The 13,229-nt window shown below is 41.2% G+C and overlaps 1 protein-coding gene across 9 annotated transcripts in view; it reads left to right on the top strand.

Moving 5' to 3' along the window:
* PDE1C (phosphodiesterase 1C) overlaps nucleotides 1–13,229 on the top strand; it is a 517,847-nt gene that overhangs the window by 495,115 nt on the left and 9,503 nt on the right. For 5 of the 9 annotated variants that reach the window (XM_057304134.1, XM_048212793.1, XM_026508827.4 and 2 more), the window contains 2 exons: nucleotides 2,244–2,312; nucleotides 9,185–11,284. In XM_057304134.1, coding sequence (XP_057160117.1) covers nucleotides 2,244–2,312; nucleotides 9,185–9,198 — 83 coding nt within the window. In that variant the 3' untranslated portion in view covers nucleotides 9,199–11,284. Of the gene's footprint in view, nucleotides 1–2,243; nucleotides 2,313–9,184; nucleotides 11,285–13,229 lie in introns of those variants that run through there. The other 4 variants (XM_026508814.2, XM_048212794.2, XM_026508832.4 and 1 more) reach the window with 2 other exon arrangements.

Below are 13,229 nucleotides of genomic sequence, written 5' to 3'. Positions count from 1 at the left end.
GTCGAGGCCAGGAATGCAGCTAAACATCCTACTATGCACAGGATAGCCGCTCCTATAGCCCAGGCGTCCTGCTGTTGAGAAACCCTGTCCGAAAGGGACAGTGAAACAAGTAAAATGTTTTGTGAGTGGAGGGATAAATGCTTTGAGTCGTTGAGTCTCCATGTAAATGCAGATTCTGTGGGACCCAGATGGCATTTGCCGTGGATCAGAAGGGGCTCTGGACAAGGTCAGGGCTGACTTGTTACACCCAGGCCCTCCATTGTTTGTGTAGGATATGGTGTGAATGAGTGGCACCTCCTGGAGTTGTGCAATGAGGCAGCCCTGGCCCTGACCCAGAGTATCACTTTGGGCAAATCTTTTCACCTCGGGGTGTCTGAGACACCTCATTCTACCAATGGTCATTAGACCCACCTGGGGACCTTGTTGACATGCAAACTTCCAGGTCCGTTCCCTGGGTATTTCACTTTAGTAGGCTCAGGAAAGGGCCTTGGAAGCCGTATTTATAAAAGTCACCTCAGGGACTTCGGAATCACAGTCATAACCAGGTTTGGGCCCTCTGATTTCCCTGCCAACTCTGCTATTCGGGGCATACACAAGCCCTGGACAATGGAGACACGAAGTTCTGCCAGAGCTTCTCTCACCTCATGCAAATTAGCCATTTTTTTGGCTCTGAGGTATTCGGATTAATTTTGTGTTTTCTGTTTTTACTGTTAGTCCTCCTCCAACTATTAACACCACTACTCCTACTACAGCCAATAATAATAATAATGAACAACAACACAGAATGTCAAGTGTAGTAAGACTAAAATGAAACTGTCGCAAGCACCATCCCAGGTGTATTTCTCCACATCTCACCAGCGACTTTGGGGTTCACTTCCAGGCCCAAGTTCCTGCTTCTTCTGATGTGGGTCAGTCAATGGGGTCATCTTGTTATCTTTGCCCATGCCTGTGGTGACTCAGTTTCTCAATGAACACAACCTCCATAGACACCAGGCCTGTGTGTGCAAAGTAGACTTTGCAAAAAGTTTGCGTAGGGTCAGGGGATTTGTAATACAAAGAACCATAGCTCATGTGTATCTTCTGTTTAAGAATTCTCTCTGCCCTTCTGCCAGCTCAGACTCCAGCATCTGCCGTGCTGCTGGCTTCCACCACCCAGGCCTCTTTTCCCCACTGTGGATGGCAACATAAAGAGAGAAATGAATGAACGAATAAATAATATTTGTATACATATATATCTTATATATATACATATATATATACATATAAGATATATATGTATCTATGTGAACGTGTGTATATATGTGCATGCCTGTGTCTATATAATAAAATATATATGTATATACGTGTGTATACACTCATACACACACACATACTTATATATTTATGTAAATGTTCTTTTGCACAACAACTCAGCCCTCCCTTCATTTTGCTCTCCTTTCTGATCCTCACGCAGGTCTGCCTTGTCACTCCCCCATGGCCCACGAAGCTGTTCATATGAACAGAGATAGATAATCCCTTTCCCAGTGGGACTTGTGATGCCAGCTGCAGGGAGTTCACAGACCCCACTAACCTAGCATTGCGTGGCCTCCTGCACACTCTCACATACCGTGGTTCGTTTCGTCCTCCCCAGAACACGCTGAGGTCATAGCGATTTCCCTCCTTTCGTAGACGAAGACCTGAGCTTCAGGAAACTCACGTTAATTGTTTGCGGTCCAATAACGTGTAAAAGCTATAGGGACAACCCCCCACCCCCACCCCGATGCCTTGATTCTAAATTGAGAACTTTCCTGTCCACAGTCCACAGCAGCAGTTCTCCACCGTGGATGCACACGAAAATCATCTGGGGGACTTTAAAAATACTGATGTCGGAGTTCCGCCGGCATCAGTACAATGAAAACAGAATCTGGGGGTGGCGCCCAGGCAACCGTATATTTAGAAAACTTCCCTGGTGGATCTGAAGTGCAGCCCTGCTCCGTGGTGTGTTGGTCCCCAACATACCAACCTGCCAACCAGGAGACCAAGAGCCATCACGCACACAGAAGTGAAGGCTGAGCTCCTGGCTCTTCTGGACCATGGAACACATGCTGCTCCCACGACCTCACCCAGCCTTCTCCCCAGTGTTGTTTTCAGACCCAAACATTTGGATCATTTGATAATATTTCAGATGAGCATTTACCCGTCCAACAAGTCTGTCCACAATCCTATGATCCTACTTTTCCTTACCCCTTTTTTCCTCTTTCCAGGCACAAAGAAGCGCTCTCACGGTTCGCCAGCCCCAAGCACTAGCTCTGCAAGTCGCCTTACCTTGCCAGGTGGGTAAACGGCACTGCACCATAATCTTAGCAATCACGGGTAACAGAAAGGACTGGTTTCTCAGTTGATTTTGGCAGTTGATGGACTGGGAACCTGGCCCTTTATCTATCTAGCCCACCCCATATATCAGAGAGCTTCGCCTCTGTCATCAACATTTGTAAAGTTCCTCCGGGAAGGGACATAATGAACTCGTATTTGGTTCATAATCTTTTTTGCTCATGGATGAAAAGAGTAGAATCTTGTTCTTCCTGGGTGTTCATCTGGACATGCTATGGAAGAACTTCTTTGAGAGACAGATGGTACAGGCAAGAGAGTGGGAGCCTTTGTGAGAGACTTGGGTTCAAATCCCAGCTTTGCCTTGTTCAGATTGTGCAAGCTCACTACACTTACCCAGCTTCTTGGAACTCTGTTTCTTGTCTGTCTGCCTGATGATAAGGCTTAGAAATAATGCTTGTAAATTTAGCATGGTACTGACTTGTGGCTATTCTCTACTATTGAGAAATGTGGAAGTCACGTGCAATCTGTATTGGGTACCATCTAACATTTACTAGAAATTTTTAAGAATTCATGATGATCCTGTGTAATTAGTATTTAATATGAGGGGTACCTATTGGTCATTTCGTCTCCATCCATAGGCTTACATTCTCTACCATAATTTAATTTTTATAAGTAAAATTTGGAAGAACGCATTTGTTTAAGAGGAAGGAGAGGTCATAAATATGGACATTGACAAATTTGAAACATAACAAAAATTATAAGAAGAAAAGATGTCAATAATGCTAACACTCGGAGCTAACCAAGATTGCCTCTCCTCCCAGTTTTTATTAAATACTTTTTTTTCCTAGATTGGAATTATATACTATATAGAATTTTGTTTCTTCCCTTTTAAAATTTACTATTACATTATATTCCCCTATGTTATTAAATATTAAATAATATTGCAGAGACTAACATTTCATATTATATCACTATTTATATATTCATTGATAAATTTGGCTTTTATGTAGCTTGCATTTAGGTTATTATAAATAAGCTTCCATTTCCTGTACATAAATCTTCTTCTGAGTCTGTAAGTATGAATTTGGGATAGATTCCTTTACGTAGGATTACTAGCTCAAAGAATATGTACGTCTTCAGGTTCTTGACACATTATTGTCAAAGTGACTTCCAGAAAGATAGTACTATTTTATACTTTTAGTGGTGAGTTTGCCTTTTACTATGCTCTTGCTAATGCTAACACTAATACTTTACTAACTTGGTAAGAAAAATTATATTCATATTCAGTTTGCATTTATTTTATCATTTTTAAAAAGAATCTGTTTTCTAATTTGTCTTTGACATTTCTTCTTTTGGGAGTTGCCGAACTTCATCCATTCTGAGAGGGACAGTGCCTTGCCTTTAGCCCGTCTGCAATAGAAATGTTCTGCAAGCAGGGTTGTGTTATAATTTAATGAGCAGCATTTTTTCTTGGTTGTACATGAAATAATAGTTCACTTTATAATCAGGGGCATCTTAGATTAGATGAAATATAATCTGTATAGATTTCAACCTCAACTCCTGTATCTTCCCTACCGCAGTCCAAAAACTGGACTCCGTGTCCACTGAGTAAACCTTGAGCTTTCTTGCCACGGTCATTCTGCCTGAAGTACTCCTTACCCTTTTCTTCTGGATAATTTCTCTTTGTGATCCTTCTGAATAATCTAGGTAGAGTTAATAGTGACATACAATGATTTGCTTGTACACCCCTTTACTCACAGATAGGTGGCTTTTCCAAGGGTGGGGACTGTTTTTTTTTTTTTTTTGGCCCCAGTGCCTGACGAGGTGACACGCATACATTGGGTGCTCATTAATGTCTGTAAGACTGGGTATGTGGGCGTGTGAGTGAGAACTATCCATTTTCATTTGTGACTATATAGAAAGCAACCACCTTCAGAAAAGACTCATTTTCAAATTTGGAGTTGTACTAACTATACTAACTTGCTTTCTGGTATTGCTCAAACTTGCTCTGTAGTCTCTGGAAGCCTCTTTCATCTTGTTCCTGCTTGTAGTTTTGGTGTTTTTAGGACTAGAGACATTAGGAGGAAAAGAGCTCCAAATCGAATAACTCCAATGTGTTGTGATGGTGTTTGCTTTTCTCTGTAAGGTTATAACCTTCCTGGGTCACGTGGCACCTCTGATGTCATTCTGGACATCCACAATAATCTGCAGAGCTGACCTGGTTCCCACCTGCTGTGCTGGGGGCCTGTCACTGGTCTGCTCAGTTTCCAAGGCTTATGAGTTCGAGTTGCCACCATCTTGTCCTTGGCCTTAGTGTGGCAATTTAAACTGGTCTTAAATTGAGTGTCTTAGGCACTGAGTTCTGACCATTCCAAACCCTGTAGAAGTGGAGTGGGTTGTTCTCAAAACACTTGACATACTTCACCGTGCGTTATCTAGCAGACACTCTTCACATCACTCATTACAACGGCCAGCTCGCTACTTCTCCCTACCTCAGGAATACCACATGTTGCCTCCCTTGACTCAAATACCTCTACCGCAAACTCTTGGTGTAGGTTGTCAAACAATTTAAAATGTCATGTTTAAGGATACTCGAAGAGCCAAATAGAGGGATAATAGCCCTTGAAAAACAGTAAAATAAAATTGTGCAGAAAAAAAAAAAGACAAGAACAGAGATACGCAAAAGTAGCAACTCAAAATCTGAAATTTAAAAAAAACAAATAAACATACAGTCATTGGAACTTAAAAAAAGAAAGAAGAACTCAATGTGGAACACAGCTGAAAAGAGAATTAGTGTTGGAAGTTAGTCCTTAGGACTCGATAGCAAACACAGTATAGAGAGGGAACCATATAAAAAAATGAAAGAGCATGAACCATAAGACTTTTAGAAGATGATGCAGAGATAAATCTTTATGACCTTGGATTAGGCAGTGGTTTCTTAGGTATGACACCTAACCCCCCCCCCAAAAATATAAATAACACAACTTTGTTAAAGATATGAACTTTTGTGTTTCAAGGGACACTATTAAGAAAGTGGAAAGAAAATCCACAGAATGGAAGAAAATATTTGAAAATCATATATCTGACAAGGGTCTAGTATCCAGAATATGTAAAGAATGTTTACAACTCAACAATAAAAAGATGAATAACCCAACTAAAAAGAGGACAGAAGATTTAAGTAAACATTTTTCCAAAAAAGATATACAAATGGAACATGAAAAGATGCTCAACATCATTAGTCATTAGAGAAATGCAGATCAAAACCGCAATGACATTCTACGCTATGTGCACTAGAATTGTGATGATAATAGCAAGCGTGACGATGATGTGGAGAAATTACTAGCCTTGTGCACTGCTGGTGGGAATGTAAAACGGTGCAGCCACTTTGGAAGGCAGTTTGGTAATTTCTCAAAAAGTTACACATAACAGTGACCAAATGACACAGCAATTCCATGCCTATTCCCAAGAGAACTGAAAAGATATGTGTAGACAAAAACTTGGCCACAAATATTCAAAGCAGTATTACTCATTATAGCTAAAAAGTGGAGAGAAACTAAATGTCCACCAAGTGATGAATATATGAACCAAATGTGCTATATCTACATGATAGATTTTTTAAAAGATTTTATTTATTTATTTATTTATTTATTTATTTATTTATTTATTTAAGAGAGAGCACGAGCTGGGAGGAGAGGCAGAGGGAGAGGGAGAGGCAGCCTCCCCACTGAGCAGGGAGCCCGATGTGGGACTTGATCCCAGGACCCTGAGACCATAACCTGAGCCAAAAGCAAACGCTTAACCAACTGAGCCACCCAGGCACCCCTGTACAATAGATTATTATCTATTATCTAGCTAAAGGACTGAAGTATTGATACATTCTACAACATGGATGAACGTTGAAAACATTTTGCTAAGTGAAAGAAGCCAGGCACAAAAGGCTACGCATCTTATGATTCCATTTATGTGAAATATCCAAAACAGGTTTATCTATAGAAAGAAAAAATAGATGAGGGGTTTCTAGAAGCTTGAGGAGAGAGAAGAATTAGGAGTGAATTCTCACAGGTATGGGATTTCTTTCCGTAGTGATGGAAATGTTTTGGAATTAGATATTGGTGATGACTGCACAACCCTGTGAGTATAGTGACTGAACTCTACACTCCATATGATGAATTTATGGTATGTGACTTACGTCTCAATAAAAAACGAAAGAGGATGGAAGATAGATAAATGGCTCTAAAGACTCACCCAAGGTGGAAAATGCAGCTCAATTGACATACCGAAATAAAACCAAATGCATCGCTAATGATATGGTGTGAGATTGCCTAAAATTACCTCAAGAATGAGAAATTCTTAAACGCCATGGGAAGCTGACTATATTCAAGCAGGTTGCTTATAATAAAATGACAGCCGACTAATGGCAAAATTTGCATTGGTAATAGTAGGTGCTAGAAGACAATGAAAATGTATCTACCACGTGTTGAGGGAAAGTAAACCAATAGCTAAAATAGCTCAATTATTAGTTATGAGTGAAGGCAAAGTAACAACATTTTCAGGTATATAATGACACGATTTACCAGTTGCAGACTTTATTAAAGGAAAGATTAAGGGATATACTTCAAAAACAAGAAAAATGAACTCCAAAGCAAGGTGTATCTTCTTATATCTTGGGATACAAGAATAAATGGTATACACACAAATAAATAAAACATGTTGGTAAATTTGAGTGAGTAGGTATAAGAAATAATGTCCAATTTTTGTGTTAAAATAGGAAATGGGGGGCGCCTGGGTGGCTCAGTTGTTGAGCGTCTGCCTTCGGCTCAGGGCGTGATCCCGGGATCCTGGGATCGAGCCCCATGTCGGGCTCCTCCGCTGGCAGCCTGCTTCTTCCTCTCCCACTCCCCCTGCTTGTGTTCCCTCCCTCACTGGCCGTCTCTCTCTCTGTCAATAAATAAATAAAATCTTTAAAAAAATAAATAAATAAATAAAAATAAAATAGGAAATGGAAGCTACAGCTGGAAGGAGGTTTATTCAGTAGAAAATTAAGGACTGCTAAAATCTATTCTGTGTTTGGGCAGAACTTTGTAATTTTGTAAATTTTAATACAAAGGGTCATCAGTAAAATAATTGGGATATAGCCTATAACATTTAAATTGGGAACTGAACAACAACAAAGACGGGGAATATAAAAATGTATCAACATAACCGGGGATGTACTGTATGGTGACTAACCTAATATAATAAAAAATCATTAAAAAAATAAATAAATAAAAATGTATCAACATAATAGAAGGCAGAAAGGAAGAAAAGGAATAAAGAACAATGACAAAATTAGATAGTAGATAATCAAATACAAAAAAAAAAAAAACAAATTTAGGTAGTAGAATCAAGTCCAAAAATATCAGTAACAATAATAACTGCAAATGGTTTAAACTCTGGTAATAAAATACAAGAAATTATCTGATTAGATAAGGACAACAAAATCCAGCTCTACCCTGCTTTTAAGTGCACACCTTTAAAAAAAAACCTACAGGAAGTTTGCTGACATACAGGAAAAGAAATTCTATGCAGAATGTAAAGCTAGTTCTTTGAAAACCGTTGTCTATTTTAACATCTGTGTAGCGGCCTATTATATAAATGAGACACAGGATATTCAATCATTCTCCTACTGATGGTTGTTTTTCATTTTTTGTTATTAGAAACAATGCTTAATGTAATATCCAACAAGAAACACAAGTTGCAACAAGATCTATACCATCTAACACAATTTATATTATCTTTTACAACAGGCAAAAATATTAGGTATTTAATAGATGCATACAAATGTAATTATAGAGTGTTTATATGCACAGCGATAATAAACATCAAGTTCTAGAGGATGTTTTTTGTGCGATGGGGGAGAGAAGTATCATGGAAGAGTGTACTAGGTACTTCAACTCTATTTGTGACATTTAATCTCTTTAAATAAACTTACGAACTACTATGCAAAATGTTAAGATTTTATTAAAGTGTATTGAAAATACTTGGGAATTTGACATTATTATTATCCATACTTTATGCTCAAAATATTATGTATTAAGAATTTTAAGTGAAAAACCTACGGCTGCCTTCCAAGACAGTTTTGTTTGGCTTCATCCACGTACAGGTGATTTTACATATATTTTGGAGAAATTTCTTGTTTTCCCTTTCTCACATATTGGGAGAGATGGGTGTTGGGATATGAGGATTCAGATATGAAGAAAGCCCTGCTCGTAACATGCTTCAATCCAGAAGCCACCAGACCCCACTGCATTAAGGAACCACTTGTGTGGTTTCAAATAATTAACAAGGGGGTCCTCCTAAAGCTTCAGCACTGAGAAGCTCTTCTGGGGACATCTCCTTGATTCTTTACATATCTATAGCAAAGTGACTCTTACGTAGTGAAATAATAGCACCTGCAGCTGATTTTTTTCTAGAACCACCTTCGAGCATGCCCCATGAGGTCTGTGAACCCAGTCATGCTCCGTGGGTGGGCTGTCAATGGTGGAGAGCTGAGGAAATGTTGGCTCTCACTGGAGGAGTGGCCCAGAGCTTCCGCACTACTCCCAGTCCTGACTGCTAATGATGGAGCCTAGTCAGTGACTGACTTCTGAGCAGATTCCCCAGGGCGCCTCAGTCACATCACTTTCCGGGAGTGACCCTTAGATGGAAAGGTACAGTACCGTCACCTCCGCTGATGCAGATAGCTGCTGGCTCCTCTGTGTGTGCGGCTGCTGGCGTGCCCCGTAGTGTTGGCAGTAGACACAGCTCTGCTTCTCATCTCTGTGCCTGACGTAGAAAGAGTTTGTGTTGAGATGCCAGCTGGCTTGCAATGACATTGTCATGTGTCCTATTCTAGGGGACTACGGATAAAACGTCCATCCGGAGGATTCCTCAGCAGAGAACTGCCCAGCTCTGAGGTCTGAAGACGTTTTAGGAAGTTTACGTTTTCTTTCCTTTTCTTTCTTTCTTTTTTTAACCAAGACTAAGTATTATGTGTATTATAAGTTATTGAATGGTAAACTTCAAAAAATAACTTCTGATCTCCCTAATACAGGTTTTTAATAATAAATACTTTGATATGTATTGCACATCTATTAACTATCAGGGATAATGCTAGATTCTTAACATGTATTACCTCCATTGATCCTCATGACAACTCTCTAAGGAACGCACTTTATCTCCGTTTCACAAATTAGGGAACTGAAGCATAACCGGGTAAGTGGCTTGCCCGAAGTTAGCAGGGAGCAAGGCAAGGCAAGCCTATGCTTTTTGCTTGAGTTTCATTGCTCACGGGTAAAGACTGATGCCAAATAGTCCACACGGTGACAGCTTTCTTACTCTGCCTGCGGATTCGACCAGTTACCCCTGCACTAATTTCAGGTGCACCTATGGGTGCAGAGGGATCCCGCACTGTCTTTTAAGTGAAGATTCCAGGGAGTGCTCTCTTTGTAATTCTTTTCTCTCGAGTTCAGTTTGAGGCATGGCGGTTGTCATTCTTACTACGGACTGGATCAGAGCTCGTTTGTGATGTATTGATTTAGCACTTCAGGGCTCTGGAAACCTGAAATTTAGCTTTGCAGGCTTCTTCTGAGATAGGTCCTTGTCGGTATGAACAAAGGGCAGAGTTACTGACTGAGCCTTACACTTCCCATTTCATATGCACACGTGGAAAACCACACACATGGATGGAAAAAGCTCAAGAAAAAACTTAGCTTTTCTCCAAAATATTTTTCTCGTTTGAAACAGCATGCCTCACATACATTGGGCCTGCTGGAGCAAACAAAATGAAAGAGCTAAATTGAAGGTGATCCCTCCTTGAGGGAGGACTTTCTTGTTCTTCTTTTTATTAATTAAAATAGTAATTTTATTAAATGAAACTATTAATCATTAAATCATCAGGTCGCAGGGCATTTAATAGCCAGCCATTGTGTTTGAATAAGAAGAGAGCTTGTTTTCCAGCCTCACTTAATTGCTCCTCCTCTTTCACCTCTTTGTCGGAGGGAGAGGGGTTCGAACACCATGCCTCAGTGCCTCTCCATACTCTAGGAAGACTGTAGAAATGAGCTGAGGTTGTCGTGTTTGTCTAAAGCAAGAGTGTTCAGGCTTCAGACTAGAGACTTCAAAGGGAAGGAACTTGCTTGCACCCTCTTGGAGCAACCATGGGCAGCAGGTCTGGTTATCAAGACACTGGGGAGGCAAGGGGGAGCTGTCAGGGTCTGTAGATGCCGATGCGCTTTGCCAGCTGGTGTGTGTTCTAAGTGATTCATTTATTCTTTAGTAAGTGGGAGATTTATGAAGGTTATCGAGTGTGATACAGAGTAGTTGACTCATTCATTAAATATTTCTTAACACCAACTGTTATCAGTCCTGTGATTAGGTTCTGAGGATGCAAGTGTGCATAACACCCAGTCCCTATCCCCATGAGGTTTGCAGCCAGAATTAATGATCTGTGGGGTAAAGCATAAAGAAGCATTGGAAAAATCAGGGCGTCAGTGATTTAAGAATAGCTTCCAATGAAGGTGACTTGAAGAATTATTATGCCTCAGCATAATAAATGCAAAGAGTCTTAAGAATCAAAAGTGCCCTTGTTATTTTCCTAATTGCATCAAAATTAGACTTCAGGGACTGAAACTTCTTTCATCCTGGTTGGTTGTCTAAGTCGCACTTCCCATCCCAGCCAGAATTTGCAGCATTCATTCACATTCATGGTTAGGCTTTGCCCAAAGTGATGGCATGAACGTCCATATTTGTATATTGTATAAATAGTTTAGAATGTGGGCTAGATGGTTTTGCTTTGCTTCGAATGGCTCTTAATTTCGGCGATGTGGTTCCCTCAGGTAGCTGATATATGTGTCCATATATACATGCACATTTTGGATAATTAGTCTTTCGTGACTCAGAACGGTGTGTTCTCTGCCAAATGTTCACAAATAAATTTATTAAGTTAATCTCTTCATTGTTTGGTAAGGTCTTTCATGTAGTACTATCCAGTCGTGCAGGGAATTATATGACTTTCCTACACTAGGATAAGACATCCATCAGGGGGGCGCCTGGGTGGCACAGCGGTTAAGCGTCTGCCTTCGGCTCAGGGCGTGATCCCGGCATTCTGGGATCGAGCCCCACATCAGGCTCCTCCGCTATGAGCCTGCTTCTTCCTCTCCCACTCCCCCTGCTTGTGTTCCCTCTCTCGCTGGCTGTCTCTATCTCTGTCAAATAAATAAATAAAATCTTTAAAAAAAAAAAAAAAAGACATCCATCAGGGAGGACACCATTAAAAGGCCCTTAGTGATGGCCGTTCCTCCCCTGTGCTATGTGATCATGGTAGCCACATAGCAAGTACCTAGGACATGCCGGCAGTCCGCAAGTGTACAAGGTCCTGTATACACATTATCTCATTTACATCCCCTTGAAAATCCTTACAGCACCAGGCAGGTGGTTACTATTCTTCCCATTTAACAGAAAAACAAAACCAAAAAACCTGAGTCCCCGAAGAGTTTATCTCCTTAGAATCTTACAACCAGTAATAGCTTAACCCAGTGATGTGCTGTCCCCACCCATGCTTCTCTCATAACAGTACCACACCGCCTGTCCCCAAAGTAGATTTTCATGGATTCAATTCTTGTCACAGATCTAACACGTGGCCAAGGATTGGAAGCTCCTGCATGTAATGACAAGAGCTTGCCCCTGCCCGTGGCATCCCTTTATACCGAAATGTAAGTTGACTTAGTCTCAGAACAAACTTGGCACTTAAGCCAGTGTTTCTCAACCTGGATACACGTTAGAATCACTGGACACGACAAACACACTGATGCTTGGCCTCCACCTTAAAACAATGGATTGCTTCAGAGACTCCTGGGGGGAGGGCTTGGGCGTCCATAAACTTTAAAGCTCTCCAGGTGACCTGAGGTGCAGCCCGGGTTGAGACCAGCAGGTGGAAGCAGACAGCTTCGGGCTGGGTGAAGGGGAGCAAAACCATGTGGTTTATCTTTTTCCTACAGACATAGGTTCCTCTGGGGACCTGGAAATGCTGATGGGGTCATCTTTCTATCCTAGATAGTGGTTTGGATCATGCTGTGTCATCTCAGCTCCTTCTTGGTAGCTTCTCAGACAGCAGGCTTCCTCTTTCTGTGCTCGTCGCTCTGTGAGGTGAAAATATGGAACCAGTAGATTATTTAGCATTCTCATTTCCTTAAGGTAAAGTCCTTGGAGGACCACCGTCATTTAAAATGTAGATGATGGGTTTCATTATTGTAGTTTTTTATTTATTTATTTAAGAGAGAGAGAAAGAGAGCGGAGCGAGTGAGAGAGAACCCGAGTGGGGCGGGGGGAGAAGCAAACTCCCCACTGAGCAGCAAGCCTGACCTGACTCGGGACTCGATCCCAGGACCCCAGGATCATGACCTGAGCTGGAGGCAGACGCTCAACCGACTGAGCCACCCAGGCGCTCCTCATTATTGTTGTTTTAATATAAAATACACCCTGAGGAGTTTAAGTGTTGATCATCACCTCAGACAGCAGTACATCCAATGCGCATGGTTTACGAGTGATTTTCCGGCTGGGTTAATGTTGCTAAATTGTATTTCTACGAAAGAAAGGGACGCGGAGCAGTGTGGCCTCAGTATAATGCTGTTTGTGTCTTGAGGAGACAGATGAATTCCCTAGCTGGGGAAGTATACTGCTACTGAATTTCCTGGCAGTTGCAAATCTTCCAGCTAATTCCTGACTTGTGGGATCTTCATTTGAGGAAGGGATGGAAAGCGAGAGCAAGGCAGCACCTACTATGTGTCAGTACCATGTTCGCTGCTCCACGTGCATGATTTCCTTTCCTCCTCATCACAGCGCTCTGCAGTGAGACTTCTCAGCTCTGTTTTCTAAGTGGGAAACTGAAATCGTGTGCCCGA

Source organism: Ursus arctos, unplaced genomic scaffold (assembly GCF_023065955.2).
Source record: "Ursus arctos isolate Adak ecotype North America unplaced genomic scaffold, UrsArc2.0 scaffold_3, whole genome shotgun sequence".
NCBI lineage: Eukaryota > Metazoa > Chordata > Mammalia > Carnivora > Ursidae > Ursus > Ursus arctos.
This window is presented reverse-complemented; position numbering and strand designations above follow the sequence as displayed.